The sequence below is a fragment of the Monodon monoceros genome, unplaced genomic scaffold, assembly GCF_005190385.1.
Source record: "Monodon monoceros isolate NGI ecotype Baffin Bay Population unplaced genomic scaffold, NGI_Narwhal_1 Super_Scaffold_22, whole genome shotgun sequence".
Lineage (NCBI taxonomy): Eukaryota > Metazoa > Chordata > Mammalia > Artiodactyla > Monodontidae > Monodon > Monodon monoceros.
Genome location: NW_021703779.1, coordinates 45,845,290 through 45,861,168, shown reverse-complemented (window position 1 = coordinate 45,861,168; position 15,879 = coordinate 45,845,290). Strand labels below are relative to the sequence as shown.

General features: G+C 52.0%; 1 protein-coding gene across 4 annotated transcripts in view; it reads left to right on the top strand.

Moving 5' to 3' along the window:
- Window positions 1-15,879, top strand: part of IQSEC2 (IQ motif and Sec7 domain 2) — a 41,929-nt gene that overhangs the window by 6,829 nt on the left and 19,221 nt on the right. For 3 of the 4 annotated variants that reach the window (XM_029241030.1, XM_029241033.1, XM_029241031.1), the window contains one exon: window positions 15,007-15,268. In XM_029241030.1, coding sequence (XP_029096863.1) covers window positions 15,007-15,268 — 262 coding nt within the window. Of the gene's footprint in view, window positions 1-5,595; window positions 6,308-15,006; window positions 15,269-15,879 lie in introns of those variants that run through there. The other variant, XM_029241032.1, reaches the window with a different exon arrangement.

The following is a 15,879-nucleotide window of genomic DNA, read 5'->3' as shown; positions in this document are numbered from 1 at the left end:
AGGTCCCTGGTGTTGACACGAAGGTGACACAGGAGGGAAAATAAGAGTAGGCGGCCCTGGGAAATGGAGCCCAGAGGGCATTCTGGCCCTGGTTCTTGGTCCTATTCTGCTACTGATACCATCTCCTATTCTCACAGTGCAGGGCAGGGAAGCATGGTGGACCAATACTTGCATTGATGTCAACATGTCTCAATTCAATCCCACCTCTGTCACTCACTAACTGGGTGACCTTAAACAACTCACTTCACATCTCTGAGCCTAGTTCCTTATCTGTTAAAAAGAATACCAACATCATGGGGTTTATTTATTGAGGAGTAGAAGAGATCATAAATAGTATTCATGTTGTTGAGTGCCTGGCACATAATGAGCACTCAAAACAGGGTAGCTGTTATTAGTGTTTGTTTCAGTAGACACTTAGGGAGTTCTGCTATGGCAGGGCCTATGCTGGGTAATGGTTCTTGCCTTCCACAAATTCCCAGTCAGCTGGGGAGACTGAGGAGGGCTATGACAGAGGAGAGCACAGGGTGGGGGGCTGCTGTGGAAGCCCAGTGGAAGAGACCTGGCCCCACCTAGGGCTGGTGCAGGCCAACTCAGCCTAAGAGCTGAGTCTTAGAGGATGAGTCGGAGGCAGTCAGGGGCAGAAGGGTGAAGTATGGCAGAATGTTCCAGGCAGAAGGAACAGCATATGCAAAAGAACCTGGATGTTGTTGGGAAGAGCCAGAGGTTTGTTACGAGCCTGGGTTGCATGGGTCCCAAATGGCTTCAGGTGGCCCATGAACCTCCTGAAATTGAATGAAAAATGTTGTGTGTGTCTAGTTGTGTGCATTTTCTGTTGGGGAGGTGGTTTGTGGCTTTCATTAAATGCCTAAAGGGTTTTGGGTTCCTCCAAAAAAGGTTAAGAACCAATGTTGCTGGTGATGAAGTATCATGTGAATGGATTCTAAATAGGAGAGAAATTTGGTAAAATTTGTGTTTTAGACATATCACATTAGCAATCGGTATGAAAAATGGATCGTATGCATGGAGGCCAGCTGGAAGGCCTACACTGGGATATTGGCATAGAAGAAGTGGCTTGGAGCAGGGCTACTATGTTGCACTACTCCCGTGGGCACCATTCGCAAAGAACCATTTTAATTTCAAATTATGGAATCTAAATTCTTTGAGAGATAGACCCAACAGCAGGTGAGAGAAAGGGAGGAGGCAAGGATGGATCAGTGTTAGCAGAGGGCCAGAGGGACATGAGTCCAGGGTAATAGTGCAGGAGGAGAAGGGAACCTCTATTAAGGCTCGCCCAGCACCCAAAGTCCGTGGTCTCAGATATAATTACTAACTTCCATCCTACTCCTGATTCTCGGAGATTCTGAGTGACACTGGAGACACTTATTTCTCTATGTATTTGGGGGAGGAATTACTTCTGGTTTGTGAGTCAGGTATTTTCCTGAAGAAAGTCGTGTTTGAGCCAGTCATCCAGGGTCTGTAAAGATTTTGAGTGGTAGAGATGGGAGAGGATGCTCTGAGAGTGAACACAGAGGCCTGGAGGTGAGAAATGGTAAGGCTGAACACTGATGCGGAGGTTAGACACGCCTCAAACAGCTGTCTGGGGAGCCCAGGGTCCTTTCTCGTGGTAGGCAGCTGGAGAGCCATGAGCAGTTCTTGAGGAGGGAAAGTAACATGATCAAGTTAGCGTTTTAGAAGGAAGGGAGACTAGGGAGGAGGCTTTTGCAGTAATCCAAGAGAGGTAAGCTGAGGTAGTGGCTGTGGGGATGGAGCAGAGGAGGTGGATTTGAGAGGTGATGGGGTAGAAGAGAGAGCTGGAGTCAGAGAGACTGAGTAGATAATGGGGGTGGAAGTGGGGGGTGGAGATGACTGAGGGTGGTCACGGTGAGTTGCCCGTGTTCAGGCCTGGCAATGGATTCATTCATTCAACAAATATTTATCGAGTGCTAGACACTGTGCTGGGCATTAAGGATATAGCACTGAGCAAAACAGATGCCTGTCCTGATGGATCTTACGGTGGGTGAGACAGATACTAAATAAATAAGCAACTAAATATATAGAATGTGTCTGGTGCCACACCTATCTGGGGGATGATGTTCCAGCGAGTGCAAAGGCCCTGAGGCAAGAATGTGCTTGTTATGTTTGAGGGACGGCAGGGAGACCAGTACGACTGGAGAAAGAGTGAGCGAGGGGCAAGGGAAGTAGATGATGAGTTAGCAGAGGCCAGATCATGTGTAGTCTTTTAGAGCTATTTAGGGGGTAGAATCAGCAGGATTCAGTGGCTGACTTGGTAAGGGAACAGGAAGAACCTAGGGTGACTTCCAGGTGTGTTTTGGGCTTGGGCCACTGGGTGGTGGTGCCTTTCACGAGGGTGGGAAATGCAGGAGGACAGGTTTGCAGCGGTAAGATGCTGCATTAGAGGTCCCTGTGAACTCTGAAGGCCCTAAGGGCCATCTTGGTGGAGCTTCCAGCAAGCATTAATTAGGCTTGATGGGTCTGGGACCCAGGAGAGAGATCCATGCTAGAGAGAGAGATGTGGGGTCATCAGCCATACCTGAAGTTATGGAATGGAATGAGATCACTGACAGAGAGTGTGGAATGAAAGAGAAGAGGACCAGAGCAGAACTGGGGAAGAGGTACTAACACATAAGGAATGGAGAAAGGAAGAGGAGCTGGGGGTGGTCTGAGAAGTAGGAGGAAAACCAGCAGGGAGTGGGCTCATGGAAGCAGAGGAAGGAAAGAGCCGTCTGCGCACAGGGGGGCTTGTTAAGAGTGGCAAATGTTACAGCTGGGGGAAGTAAGATGAGGGTGGGAGAGAGTCTATTGGCTTTAACCAGTGGGAGGTCCTGGGCGACCTTACTAAGAAGAGTTTCTGTGGCTTGGTGGGCGCACGAGGCAGATTGCAGTGGGTTGAAGAGCCCGTGGGAGGTACTGAAGTGGAGATGGCCAGTGTAGACGAATTTCTCAAGAAGCTTAGCTGTGAAGAGGAGAGAGGGACACTGATTGCTAGAGGGAGATGTGGGGGCAGATCGAGGGTTTTTATTCCCAGATGGGAGAGACTTGAGCTTCTATAAATGTTGGTAGGAAGGAGGCAACAGAGAGGGAGAGGTTGAAATACTGGAGCGAGAGGGGATGATTGTTATGGAGGTGGTAGCAGGGGTGGGCTCCAGAGCCTGGGTGTAGGGACTGGCCTTAAATAGTATAGGGGCCCTCTTTTTCTCACAGGGAAGGAAAGCAGAGATAGTGGTGGTCAGGGGAATTCAAGGGCGTTGAGGGGATTAGTGAAAGAAATGCTTCAGAAAAGTTCAAAGCAACACATGGAGATCCCTGACAAAGAGCACGGATGCTGGAGCTAGGAGGAAGCAAAGAATACTTCTGGTTGGAAGTCAGGGAGGACTTCCTGCAGGAAGCAGCATTTGAGCTGGGTTGTGAAGTTCAGACAGGATTTCAACAGGCAAAGCTCTGTGCAGAAGGAAGAAACAGAGTCAGCAAAGGCATAGAGGCGTGAAAAGGCTGGACGTGCTGATGTAATAACGAACAAGCTAGTTTGATGAAGGCTGGGCGGTATAACGTTGATGGCACTGATGCTGACAGTAACAGTAATAGTTACCATGTATGAGGCACCAAACCTACCCTGTGGCAGGTGCCTTACATACTTGAATTCATTTAATCCCCACCACATCCTGCAGAATAGGTATTTCCTCATTTTGCAGATAAGGAAAATAAGTCCTAGAGAGGTGAAGAAATGGACTAAAGGTCACCCAGCTAGTAGGTGGTGGGGCTGATATTTAAACCCAGGTCTGTCTGACTCTAAAGCCTGGGCTTTTTCCACCTGACAGGAAAGGCCAGGTGAGGCCATATGGTGGGGGAGCCTTGAATGCCAAGTAGAGGAATCTGAACTTTATCCAGGAAGCTAAGGGGAGCCAAGGTGGGTGTCTGAGCAGAAGAGATTCACACTCAAAGGTGGGCTTTAGGAAGGCTAATGTGGTCCAAAAGAGTAGGGAGAAGAAATCAGGAGGTGACTGCAGTGTCAGGGTGAAGGGTAGCAGGGGCCTGGCCTGGATAGGAGGGGAGTGAGCAGGGGGACTGGAAGATCATTTGTTCCTCATGACAGCCTTGAGAGGTGTGGAGTTCCCTTCTCCTTTTATAGATGAGGAATGGGAGACTCTGAAAGGAGGAGCTACTTGCCCAGGACTTGAGCACTGGTTCATGTGGTTTTGCTGACTCAGTGACTCTGTGGAACAATGTGTCAGAGGGAGCTCTGAGTATGAGGAGGGTGTGTGTGTGTGTGTGTGTGTGTGTGTGTGTGTGTGTCCCCGCGTGCGCACCCCTGCACACGATTGTCTGTCAGATGGACAGCAGTGCCTTCCCTTGCCTTCTCTTTCCTTCCCATGTCTTCCCAATCCTCCAGCATCCTGGATTCCATATTTCCTACATCTCCTGAGCCAAGGGGGTCTGGGAGTGGGCTGAGACTGTTTCTTTGGAAATCCCTAGAAGATCAGCCTTTTCACTCCCAAGACACCTGGTCCCGCCCCAGCCCTCCTGCCTGTCCATCCACCCCATGAAAATGTAGTCCAGCTCCAGTGACTGCCACATGCAGACTGGCCCCGGTACTGCTCCGCAGGACCCGAGGAACAGGTGCTTGTTCCTGCAATGTTTCCTCCCCGCCGCTGTGGCGCTTCTGTGTGGGTGCAAACGGCCACCTTGGTAATTAGGTTCAGTTCATGAGCAGTTAACAATAACCACCACCATGTTCCCATCACTCTTGTTTGCCAGGCATTTGACATGTATTCCAGTCCTTTGAACAATTCTGTGGGGTTGGCATCATAAGCCTCATTTTTACAGATGAGGAAACTGAAGCTCTAAGAGGGGCATTAACATGCCTGGGGCCGCAGCCTAGAAGCACTTGTAGAGCTGGCCTTGGAACCCAGGTCTGTTTGCTTCCAAAGCTGTGGACTTTCCACGCACCATTTCTAAGCATCTCCTACATTCCCGACGCTGAAGCCTTCAGGAAATACAAATCTTTGTCCTTCAAGGGCACAGTGGATTTCTAGAGATAGTACCAAGTTCACCCTAAGGACCTGCTGGGAAGAGTCTGAGACTTGGAGCTCCAAGAACTTCCAGGTTTAAATCCTGACTACCGCTCACCCAGCTGTGTGACCTTGGGCAGATATCTAACCTCTCTGAGCTTGAATTCCCTCATCTTTAAAATGTTGCACAGTTGTTGCAGGGGTTAAATGAGATGACGCATGCAAAGTGCCAGCAGAGAGCTGGTTGCTACTATTTATGTTAAAATTAAGGTTGGGCACCTGTCAGGTCAGAAAGGGAGTTTACATACTCTGGGTGTAACCTTAAGCCTGAGCCCAGCCTGAGTGTGGGGGAGGGCCGTTCCAGGAGGGGGACCAGCAACAGGCTCCTTGGAGACTCAGATGGATGTGGCCCCATTGGTCACACTGGCCTCCCCATTCCAACCCCCATCCTAGCCCTACCTCCCTGGTTCCAGCCCTTCTTGTGTCTCCCTTGCTCTGCAAACTAATGCCTCTGCCTCTCTCTGTCACCCGCCGCCTGTGGCCTCTACCCTGCCCTTCCTGGCCCCAGGGAAGAGGAGGAGGAGGAGGAGACTGAGGAAGAGGAAGAGGAAGACGCTCATCAGTTCTGCTGTCCGGCCTCCGAGTGCAGTAGTCCCTCCTCTCGGTAACTGAGAGGACAAGGGTCATTTTCTATGCAGAAGCAAAAGCCTTAACCAGCCCCCTGCCCCCTGCCCCCTCAATCCCCCATGGGACCCCGTCCCTGCTTCAGGAACCAGATGGGCAGGCATAGTGCCCCGTCCTCACCCACCCCCTTCTTGGAATTCCCACCCTCACTGCTGTCTCCCCTGGACCCCAGCCCCCAAATTATAAAGGCTGGAGCCCTAGGTCTGACTAAAATGTGGGAGCGGCAGAGCTTGGAGCTTGGAGCTTGAAACCTGGACCCTCCCATACCCGCACCCCACTTCCCAGGCACCCTGGAGCCTGCCACTCCTGGAGAGGTCTCCAAATGACATCCCAAGGACCTACCTCTGTCCTCTGTGAGCACAAACAGAGATGCAGGGTGCCTAGGGCTTAGAGGACCAGATGGGGTCGGGACCCAGCCTGCTCATTCCCTCGCTGTGGCCATTGCTGCCATCTCTTCTACTGCTTGGAGGCCTTGTCCCGTGCCTCCTGCCACTCCCATAGCGCTCTGTAAATATGATCAGGAGGAAAAGGCCTTTCAGAGTGCGTGTCGCTGTGTACAAAAGAATTTCCATCAATAAAAGCTGATCTCTTCTCTCTGTCTGATGTATGTTCCACCCCACCCCACTTCCCTCTCCCCATCCCCACCAGGGTCTTACCTTCTTTCCTATCCAGGGCTGGGAACAGGGGCTGGGAGAGAGAGTAGGGTTTGATTTTATTGTCAACACCCACAAGGCACTCAATAAATGAATGAATGATGTGGCGCTCTCACCATGTGCAAGCCTAGCGCCTTCTTCAGCCTGAGGTGGTGCGAGCTGGTCAACTTGGACACGTTGCTTGGCCTCCCTGCTACCCAGTTTCCCCATGTGTAAAAGGAGGAGGGAGGCTGGACCAGAGGATCTCCAAGGGCTCCTCCAGCTCTGACATTCTGTGAATCTGAGATGGTACAATTTTAAGAAACTATGATTGCATGACTTTAAGAGAGGATAATTCAGTGACACATTCCATCCAATTCTGTGGTTTCTCTTTCTATGATGCTGTGATTTGGGGATTCTACAATACTGTGGTTTTAAGATTTCATGATTCTACCATTTAGAACAAATTCTGATGGTGTGATTTTAACATTCTGTGATATTAATAGTCCTTGATTCTGTACTTTCAAGGTTCTGATTCTACAGCTTTAGGGATCTCTGAGTCTGAGGGAAAGCCACTGCCCCCAGATGCAATAACCCTAAGTATTTCCTGCACGTGCCAAAAGCTAGTTCTAAGAATCCCCAGAGGCTGTTGGCAGGAAGGCAGAAGGTGTCCTCTATGCGCTGTAGAACCCACACCTTCCATGATGAGTCTGTGTTAGGAGCAAAGCCAGGAGACTCCCAGGTGGGCTCATACCCCTGCTTTCCCTTTCTGAGCCTTTTTTTTTTTTTTCATTAGACAAATCTGAGTTTACCTTATGGTTCTGCCACTTACTCTCTGTATAACCTTGAACAAGTATTTTCTTCTCCTTGAGCTTCATTTTCTTCCCAAGTACAGTGAGAATAGATCTACCTCTCTGCGTTGTCATGAAGATTAGCAAGAAAAAGCACAAGGAGCTCAGCATAGGGTCTAGTGCACAGTTGCCAAGTGTGTACTGATTGGCGGCTCTTGTTTTGATTAAGGCCCAGGTGAGAGTCCCTCCTCTCCTTTGTTTCCCCCCTCCCTTCAGCATCCCCATCACATGCCCTGGTAGTTTTCCAGAGGCTCGCCTCACTCTTCACTCGTTGCTTGACTCACTTAGGCACTCAACTCAGCTACTCACTCATTCAAATTCTCATTTATTTCTCCCCTCCCTTCTTCCCTCCCTCTCTCTTCCTCTCTCCTTTATTTTTACTCTTCCAGAAGGCATTGCTCAAACACCTACTGTGTACAAGGTTTCAAGCTAAATACAGTGAGGGACCGAAAGTAAGACAGTGGCTGTGTTCTCCATAAGTTCTCCATCTCTCAGGGGAGATAAGAATTCCTTTGGGGAAGTAGGCAGGGTGTGAAGGGCAGAAGTGATTGAGCAGATATGGCTTCAGTAATGAGCAAAATATGTTCCTGGCCCAAAGAGTAGGGAGATGTCAAGATGAGCTGGGGGTGGTGGTGTCCAAGGATTGCTGGAGGAACAGGGGCAAGAGTAGACGGCCGGGAAGGATTTGGATAGATGGTTTGAGAGGTGAGGCATTAAGGAATCAGAGACAGCATGGACCAAAACCTGGTGGAAAGCCCCAGGGGTTGTGTTGGGGAATGATACATACATTGCTCGGTTCAAGCTGGGCGTGTGAGTCTAGGTGACCTGTGGCTGTGGAGGGGGAGACCATTCTACCCTTCATTTGATTGGAGATAGAAAGAAGTTAGGGGGCACAGGGCTCAACTAAAGGTCAGATAGCCGTTGTGGGAGCCATGGGGGTGTAGACTCCTGTGTAGGCAACTGAATTGGCTGAGGGCCTGTGCTATGGGAAAGGGGAAGGTTTCTATCTGTTGTGAGGGAAACGTGTGTGCCTGTGCACAGGTGTGCGTGAGGCTGGCAGGTGAGAGAAGAGTGAGAGGCTGTGCACTGTTGTGTATCTGAGGGAATGTGATTGTGTGAGGCTGGGCGTGAGGGATTCTGAGTGTGTGAGGTTGATTGTGTGAGGTGGCAACTTTCTGTGCCTGGCAGTCTCTCTGCATGTGCCCCGGTGGAGATAATCACAAGAATGTGTGTCAGTGGCTTTTGAGCCTGTGGTGCTGTGGCTTTTAGGGTGACAGTTGTCAGACAGGATGGTCACACAGACACACATGACTGCCACCTGTGGTCTTAGGGGACCAAGGTGGCTGCTGGGCCCTGGCCTGGGCATAGGGAGGTCCACAGAGGTGAATTATACCAGGCCACTGCCCATTGGAAACGGGAGTAGTGTAGGGAATGGACACTTCAAGAGAGAATCTCAAGTTAGCCGGTGATAAGGACGGCCTGTGACATGAGTGTGCACAAAACATAGAGGGGGGATAACTGACCCTGTCAGGTTCTGTGGGGGCTGGGAGTGAGTCAGAACCAACTTCCCAGGAGGGCTGGCTGGCTCAGGGCGCCACAAGATTCAGAAAAGCTCAGCCAGACCGACAAAGGCTGCAGGTAGAGGGGAGAGGGAGGAAATCCTGGGCAGAAGAAAGTAAGAGCCTGGGCACAGGCGTGGTGCTGTGGATCAGCTTACCTTGCCTAGAAAGTTCAAGGAGCCTGCTGCCACCAACATCGAGGAGCTTAAGGGGGGGGGGGGGCGGGGGTGGGGACTGGACGGATTCAGCTAAAAAGTTACGCTGGCCTGGAAGATAGGGGATTGGGGTTCTCGTCCTGTGTGACCCTGAGCAAGCAAGTCACTTAGACTTTTTGAGCCTTAATTTGAATCTCTGGAATTAGATGGTTCGAAAAGTCCATCCCAGTTCTGTGGATCTTCTACGCTTGGCCAGCCAAACCAGTGAGTCATTGCTCTCAAAGTCAGGCACTTCTTCCATCTAACCTCAGTCTTTCCTGCTTCCTCCTGGATCGCTTTGTCACTCACACACTCCACAAATATTTACTCAGCATCTGGCCCTCTGTGTGCCACTGTGGGAAGGCACAGGGAGCTGGAGAATGCAAGGACTCTGCCTCAGGGGGACTGCTCAGTGCTGGGCTGGTGGGTACAGGCATGAGCGATGATTCGACTCCTGGCACCACCACTGCTGAGCATTGAGACTTTAGGCAAATTACTTCATCTCTCTGTACCTCAGTTTCTTCATCTGTGTTATCCCCTTCAAGGGGAACAACCCAGACCTTGCAGAGTTGCTGGGCCTAGCTAAAGGTAGGTCCTCAGTAAATGACAACTACTATATTTAGGGCTGCAAAGGAAGCAGAGCCAGGATTGAAACCCTGATCTGTGTGCTCCCAAGCCTATGTTTGCCCGCTGGGTACCCAATCAGCCCCTCCGATGGCTTCCTCTTCCCCTGCCAGTCCCTGTGCCAAGCCGGGCTGGCCTCAGGTTTGGAGTCTTTGTGGCGCTGGGATTGGACAGCAGAAACAGCTTGTCGAAAAGCTGTCGGGGGAGAGGGAGGTGACTGGAGTCCCTCTGCCCCTCTGCCCCCACCCCCCGCTGGGTCTGGTCTCCTTGCCCAGTCTTCCTCCAGAGCCCAATGCCCCTGGCCTCATCTAGGTGTGCTGACCTCCTTGTCTTGTTTTCTTGTCTCTCACTTCCGGTCCCCCCCACCCCGCTTTCAGCCCAAGTTGTCATGGGGATAGTCCTCAGCATCCCTAGCTTCCTCTTGCCCTCATCTTATGGTATCCATAGCAACAGCCCCCATTCATTTCCATGGCAACTGCATCCTGATCCCATCCCCTGCTGGCTGCCTGGCTCCGGTCAGTGCCAATAAAGGGAAGGAGAGAGAGATACCTCCCATTAATAGCAGCAGCCAGAGTGGGTCAGTGCCCCCGCCAAGGGCAGGCCACCCCAAATCCCTACTGCCCGTTCTGCCCCGCTTCTCCCCATCGTAATGCCTTGGCTCACAAGGTCCCTCACTCCTTCTCTCTACCAACTCCTCCTAGGAAAGGCCCTATTCAGTAGCTCCCCCACCCCACCACTGCCACCACTTCGAGGCAGCAGGGGAACTAGCACAGGCTCTGGGCTTTGAATCCCTGTTCTGCCACTTGCTAGTCCTGAGACCTTTGGCATCACTTTCCCCCTCAGAGCCTTCTCCTCACCTGCAAAATCGGAATCCTAATTCTTCCTTCACATTTGCCATGCAGTTAAAATAATGTGCAGAAAATGCCTGACACAGGGAAGGTGCGCTGTAAGTGCGAGTTTATTTTTATTCCACTCAGCACCCCTGCCCCACCCCGCAGCAGGAGGAATCTCTCCTGAGCTCTCCTAGCACTTCCTCTGTTCCCCAGCCCTGAGAACTTTCAGCTTTATACTGTGGTTAGTTGTGTAACGTGATTTATTCCCCCCGCTGCAGAGGATGCTCCCCAGTTTCCCTCACAGAATAGCCCAGCAGACAGCACACATGGGTGCACGTGTGCGCGTGTGTGTGTTTTCTTTGCTCCTGTTCCCGGCTGGGAGGAGTCCCAGAGAGGTAGATCTCCCAGGCCCTTTCTGAAGTGCAGGAATCCAAAGAGGGAATTGCATTTTGAGCTCCACGCGGATGAGAAACTGAGGTGCATAGAGGTAAAGGGACACACCCAGGCTCACACAGCGGATAAATGGCTGTCAGGACCTGAACCTAGGTCTGCCCAGCTTCTTATTGCACAACATGTTCTCTGTGTGTGTGTTTGTGTGTGTGTGTGTGTGTATGTGTGTGTGTGTGTGTGTGTATGTGTGTGTGTGTGTGAGAGAGAGAGAGAGAGAGAGAGAGAGAGAGAATGAATGAGTCTATTGTGAGATGTAAGAAAGAGAAGAGAGATTTTTCCATGTGATCAGCATTTGCCACGAAGTTAAAATAATGTGCAGAAAGTGCCTGACGCAGGGAAGGTGCGCTGTAAGTGCGCTGAGTGTTTGGGAGTTCTGAGTTAAGGGATCCCACGTCCCCAGGTCCCATTTCTTTAGCAGTGTGTATGATGCCCTCCAGCTCTGTCCTTTTTGGGGGGCTGTGTTGACAGCCTGACCTCCCTGCCACTATTACCTTTGCAACCAAAACAGAAGGGAGAGGAGAACTGCCAAAGGGTAGAGGGCCAGGGGCCGCAAGGGGCTAGAAGTGGGGATAGGCAACAAGATGTCATGTCATGAGAAGACAGCCTAGGCCCTGGGTTTGCATCCTGACTTTCTCACTTAATAGCTGTGTTACCTTGAGCAAGTTTACATCACCTCTTGCCTCAGTGTCCTCATCTATAAAATGGGGCTAATGGTGCCTGCCTCAGTAAATTGTAAGGCTTCAATGAGCTAATTAATGCCTTTGCCCTAGGGATAGAGGTGACTCTAGGGTCCTATGGCAGCACAGAGGAGGGGCCTGTAAGCAATCCTGTGTGAAGGGCTCAGGCAGGCATGGAAGGGAACACCGGAGCTAAATGTTGAAGGGTGAGCAGGAGGTAGCCAGGTTGGGGTAAAGGGGCAGAAGGTATATGAGGCAGAGGTCCGGTCAGGAGAACCATCCTCAGCTATGGTAAGGAAGCTGGAGGTTATCCTATGGATGATTATTCCTGTAAAACCTAAATAGATCACGCCCCTCCTCTGCTCATCTCAATCAGAGGAAAAGCCAAAGTCTTTTTCGTGGGCTCAATGCCCTTCACAATTTTGCCCCAATTACCTTTCTGATCTTATCTTCTATCACTCTCCCCTCGTTTACTCTGCTCCAGCTTCACTGGCCTCCTGGCTGTTCCTCAAACATGCCAAGCACAGTTCTATCTCAGGGCCTTTGCACTGGCTCTACCCTCTGTCTTGACTGCTCTTGTGTCAGATAACCACACAGCTCACTCCTTCACTTCCATCAGGGCTCTGATTATACGCCATTTATTCAAAAAGCCCTTCCCTGACCACCGCGTCTAAAACAGCACCTTTAATCACCCTGCTGTATTTTCCTTCCTAGCACTTCTCTCTACCTGAAATGATAGTATATATTTATAGTCTTCTTCTCCCACTAGAATGTCACTTCCACGAGGGAACAAATCTTACACCTCTTGCTCACAATTGTATTTCCAGCACCTAGCACTGTGCCTGGCATGTAGAAGGGGCTCAGTTGTTGTTTGTTGAATGAGTTATGAGAAGCCATGGAAGGGTTTTAGTGGGGGAGCAAAACGGTCAGATTTCTACTTTGGAAAGCTCTCTCTGGCCACAGGATGGAGAACGGATTGGGAAGAGGAGACTGGAGGCTGAGGTCAAAGTTCAGGTGAGAGGATATATTACCGCAGCCGCCAGAGCTCATTCACTGACTTCCTCCCCACAGAAGCTTTCATTGAGCACCTACTCTGTTCCAGGCCTTGTGCTCTGTGCTAGTGGAGAGATTACCAAATTCTCTTCCTGTGCTGGGATTCTGGGAGTCAGGAACACAAATAGCTGTCACGCTTTGCCAAAGCTAACCTGCTCCATAAAAAGAAGGACAGACATGTGCTGTGTGTGGGAGCCCTGAACAGGATCAGCAATCATTTCTGGCTAGAGGTGGGCTTCGAGAGGGCTTCTTAGTGGTGGCATATGACCTGAATCTTGATGGCACTAGGGTGTGGGGGGGTTCTCAGATTGCAGATGGCAGAAGATGATAGGGATGGCATTGCAGGTAGAAAGTACTGTATGAGCAGCTTGGGAGGTGGAAAGGACAGGAGTATTGGGGAGAAACAGGATTTGGGCTGGCTGGAGGGAAGGGTTCATGGGGTGGGGGGCTGGCAGCCAACCCTGCAGTATGGCTTAATGTTTAAGACTGTGAGCTCTGGAGTCAGACTGCCTGGATTTGAATCCTGGCTCTATCATTAATAGCTGTGTGACCACAGATACATTACTAACCTCTCAGTTTCTTTATGTGTAAAATGAAGACGAATAACAATACCTACCTCATAGGGTTGTTTTGAAGAGTAAACAAGTTATTAAATGTGAGGTGGTAAGAACAGTGCCTTACTAAACATTAGCTACTGTATCTTGGAGAAGCCTCAAATTCCACAATAAGGAACTTGGGCTATCTCTTGTGGGCAGTGGGAACCATGGATGGTTCGTGAACAAAGGAGACGACAGTTGATCAAAACTGGGAGCCATGTGCTGGGAGGGGAGAGGTTTGAGAGGCTGGTGGGCAGGATCCTGCAGTCCTGAAGGGGCGAAGAGGAGCACCTTAGATGCCTGGGGGGCGCTGGGCTGGGTCTGACCCCTGAAGGGGGACTTCACAGGCCCCAGAGGACCAGAAGGAGAGAGCATCTGGGCAGGGTAGCCCCTCAGTCTGTTTCCGCCCTGCTCCTGACAGTGTAGCAGATCAACACTTGGGAGGGTAGAGGGTGAGCAGTGGGCAGGAGCCCCCACCAGGACAGAGCCAGCGCCAACGCTGTAACCCACCGCACCCAGCCCCCAGACCAAAGTGCTCTTCTCTGCCAGGCTGGCAGGCCCGTTGTAGCTCAAGCTCCTGAAACGGTATGGAGCCCCCCTCCACCCACCCCAGCTTGCCCCCGCTCTGGTTCTGCGCCCTGGGCCTCTGCAAGTAGGGGCTGGGGAATGGCCCCTTAACCCTTTCGCCAGCCAAGAGCCCCCTCACCCCCGTGCCTGCCGGCCTCAGCCACATCTATTCTCCCCACAACCCCCTCCATGCCTCCCCCTGCCTGTCGCCCCCTCCCAACCCCCCTCCAGTGTTCCTGTCTCTGCGGCTGCTCATCGTGCCTGCCCAGCTCAGGGCGCCTGGGCTCTGTCGCCACCTGAGTTCCCTGGCAGCCTGGTTGCCATGGCACCGTGGGAGCAGGTGTGGCAGAACAACAGCTCCGGGTAACCAGGGCGGGCAAGACCCAGTGCCCAGCTCCTACCACCCTTCAGCCTTGAGACCCTTGTCCCCCTCCCCCAGCTGAACAGAGGAGGCCATGAGGAGAACAAGGAAGTTGCCCCGCAGGGCAGCTCTTTACCTGTGAGGATGCTGGATGGGAGGTGCCTCCCACTGTCACTGAGCCCGTGTCCTGGCAGCCAGGGAACCCTGGGAACTGGCCAAGCCCGGAGTCCAGGCCTCTGAGGGCAGAGGCAGGGCTGTAGGGGGCAGGGCTGGGCGAGCAGGGGAGAGCCTAGATGTGCAGGATGTGGGAGTGGGCCTCAGGCCTGGGGACAGGGCTGATCGGGGATGGTGCTGGGGATATGGCTGGGAGGGATGCATGTCTCGTCTTGTCTCCTCTTGGGGACAGAGCTGTGAGGGGAAGAGGTCTGGGGGGGTGGAGATACAAGGGAATTGGTCCCTCAGGGGAGGAAGGGTTTGGGGATGGAGCTGTTAGGGGCTGAGATGATTAGAAAAAGGAACTTGAGGGGACAGGAGTGGGATGAAACTGGTCTGAGGATAAGGCTGTGAGGGGACATGGCCACGAGGGGACCAGGCTGTGAGAGTAGAGTAGGACTGGAGACAAGACTGTGAGAAGACATGGCTGGAGGGAAAGGAGTCTAAAAGGATGGAGCTGTGAGGGGACAGGGCTGAAGGGGTGAGGACAGGACTGTGAGGGCAGTGAGGAGACTACTTGGGGGGTAGGACTCCCCTCTGGCCTTTAAGTATTGGGGTCCTTGTATCTGTGAGGACGCTGGGGAGGATGGGATTGTGGGAAAGGATCTGGTCCACCCACTCAGTCTGGCCCAGCAGGCCTGTCTCCTGTTCCCACATCCTGGCTCATCTTATCTCATCCCCACAGTGTGGAGGGTGATGCCCCAGGCAGTGACCTGAGCACAGCGGTTGATAGTCCCGGGAGCCAACCCCCCTACCGGCTGAGCCAGCTGCCCCCCACCAGCAGCCACATGGGGGGCCCCCCTGCTGGGGTGGGCCTTCCCTGGGCTCAGCGGGCTCGCCTCCAGCCAGCCAGTGTTGCCCTGAGGAAGCAGGAAGAAGAGGAGATAAAGCGCTCCAAGGCCCTGTCGGACAGCTATGAACTCTCCACGGACCTGCAGGACAAGAAGGTGCCGACGAGATGGCTCTGGCCGGGAGTGGGGGTGGGGGTGGGGGTGTGAGAGGACCAAGGGAGGGATTGGAATATGGCACTCAAAGGTGGTGTCCAGGGAGGGATAGTGAGACTAGAACAGGAGAAGACTGGCTCCAGAACCCTTCACCCTACTAGGGCCTCACTGACCCATTCACCATCCATCCACTGAGTCTTGTATTCACTCAGCAAACATTGAGGGAGCTCCATGCTGGGCACTGGAGATGTAAAGATGAAACACCTGGACCTAGTCCTCAAAAATCTCAGTGTAAGGGGAGAAGCACACACATAAATTGACAAGTTCAGAACAGTGTGTTACAAAATATCACATGTGTCACACAAGGTATTGTTTAGCTACAAAGGGGACACAAAATACTATGTACAAAAGAAAAAAACTGGAAGGACATATCCCAAAATGTAATTGTGGTTATGCCAGGTGTTGGGACTTCAGGTGAACCAAACTTCCTCCCTTCCTTCCTTCCTCCCTTCCTTCCTTGCTCCCTCCCCTCCCTCCCTCCCTCTCCCCCTGTCCTCCCCCCTTTCTTTCTCTCTTTCAATTTTCCTTCCTTCCTTCCATGCTCCCTCCCTTTT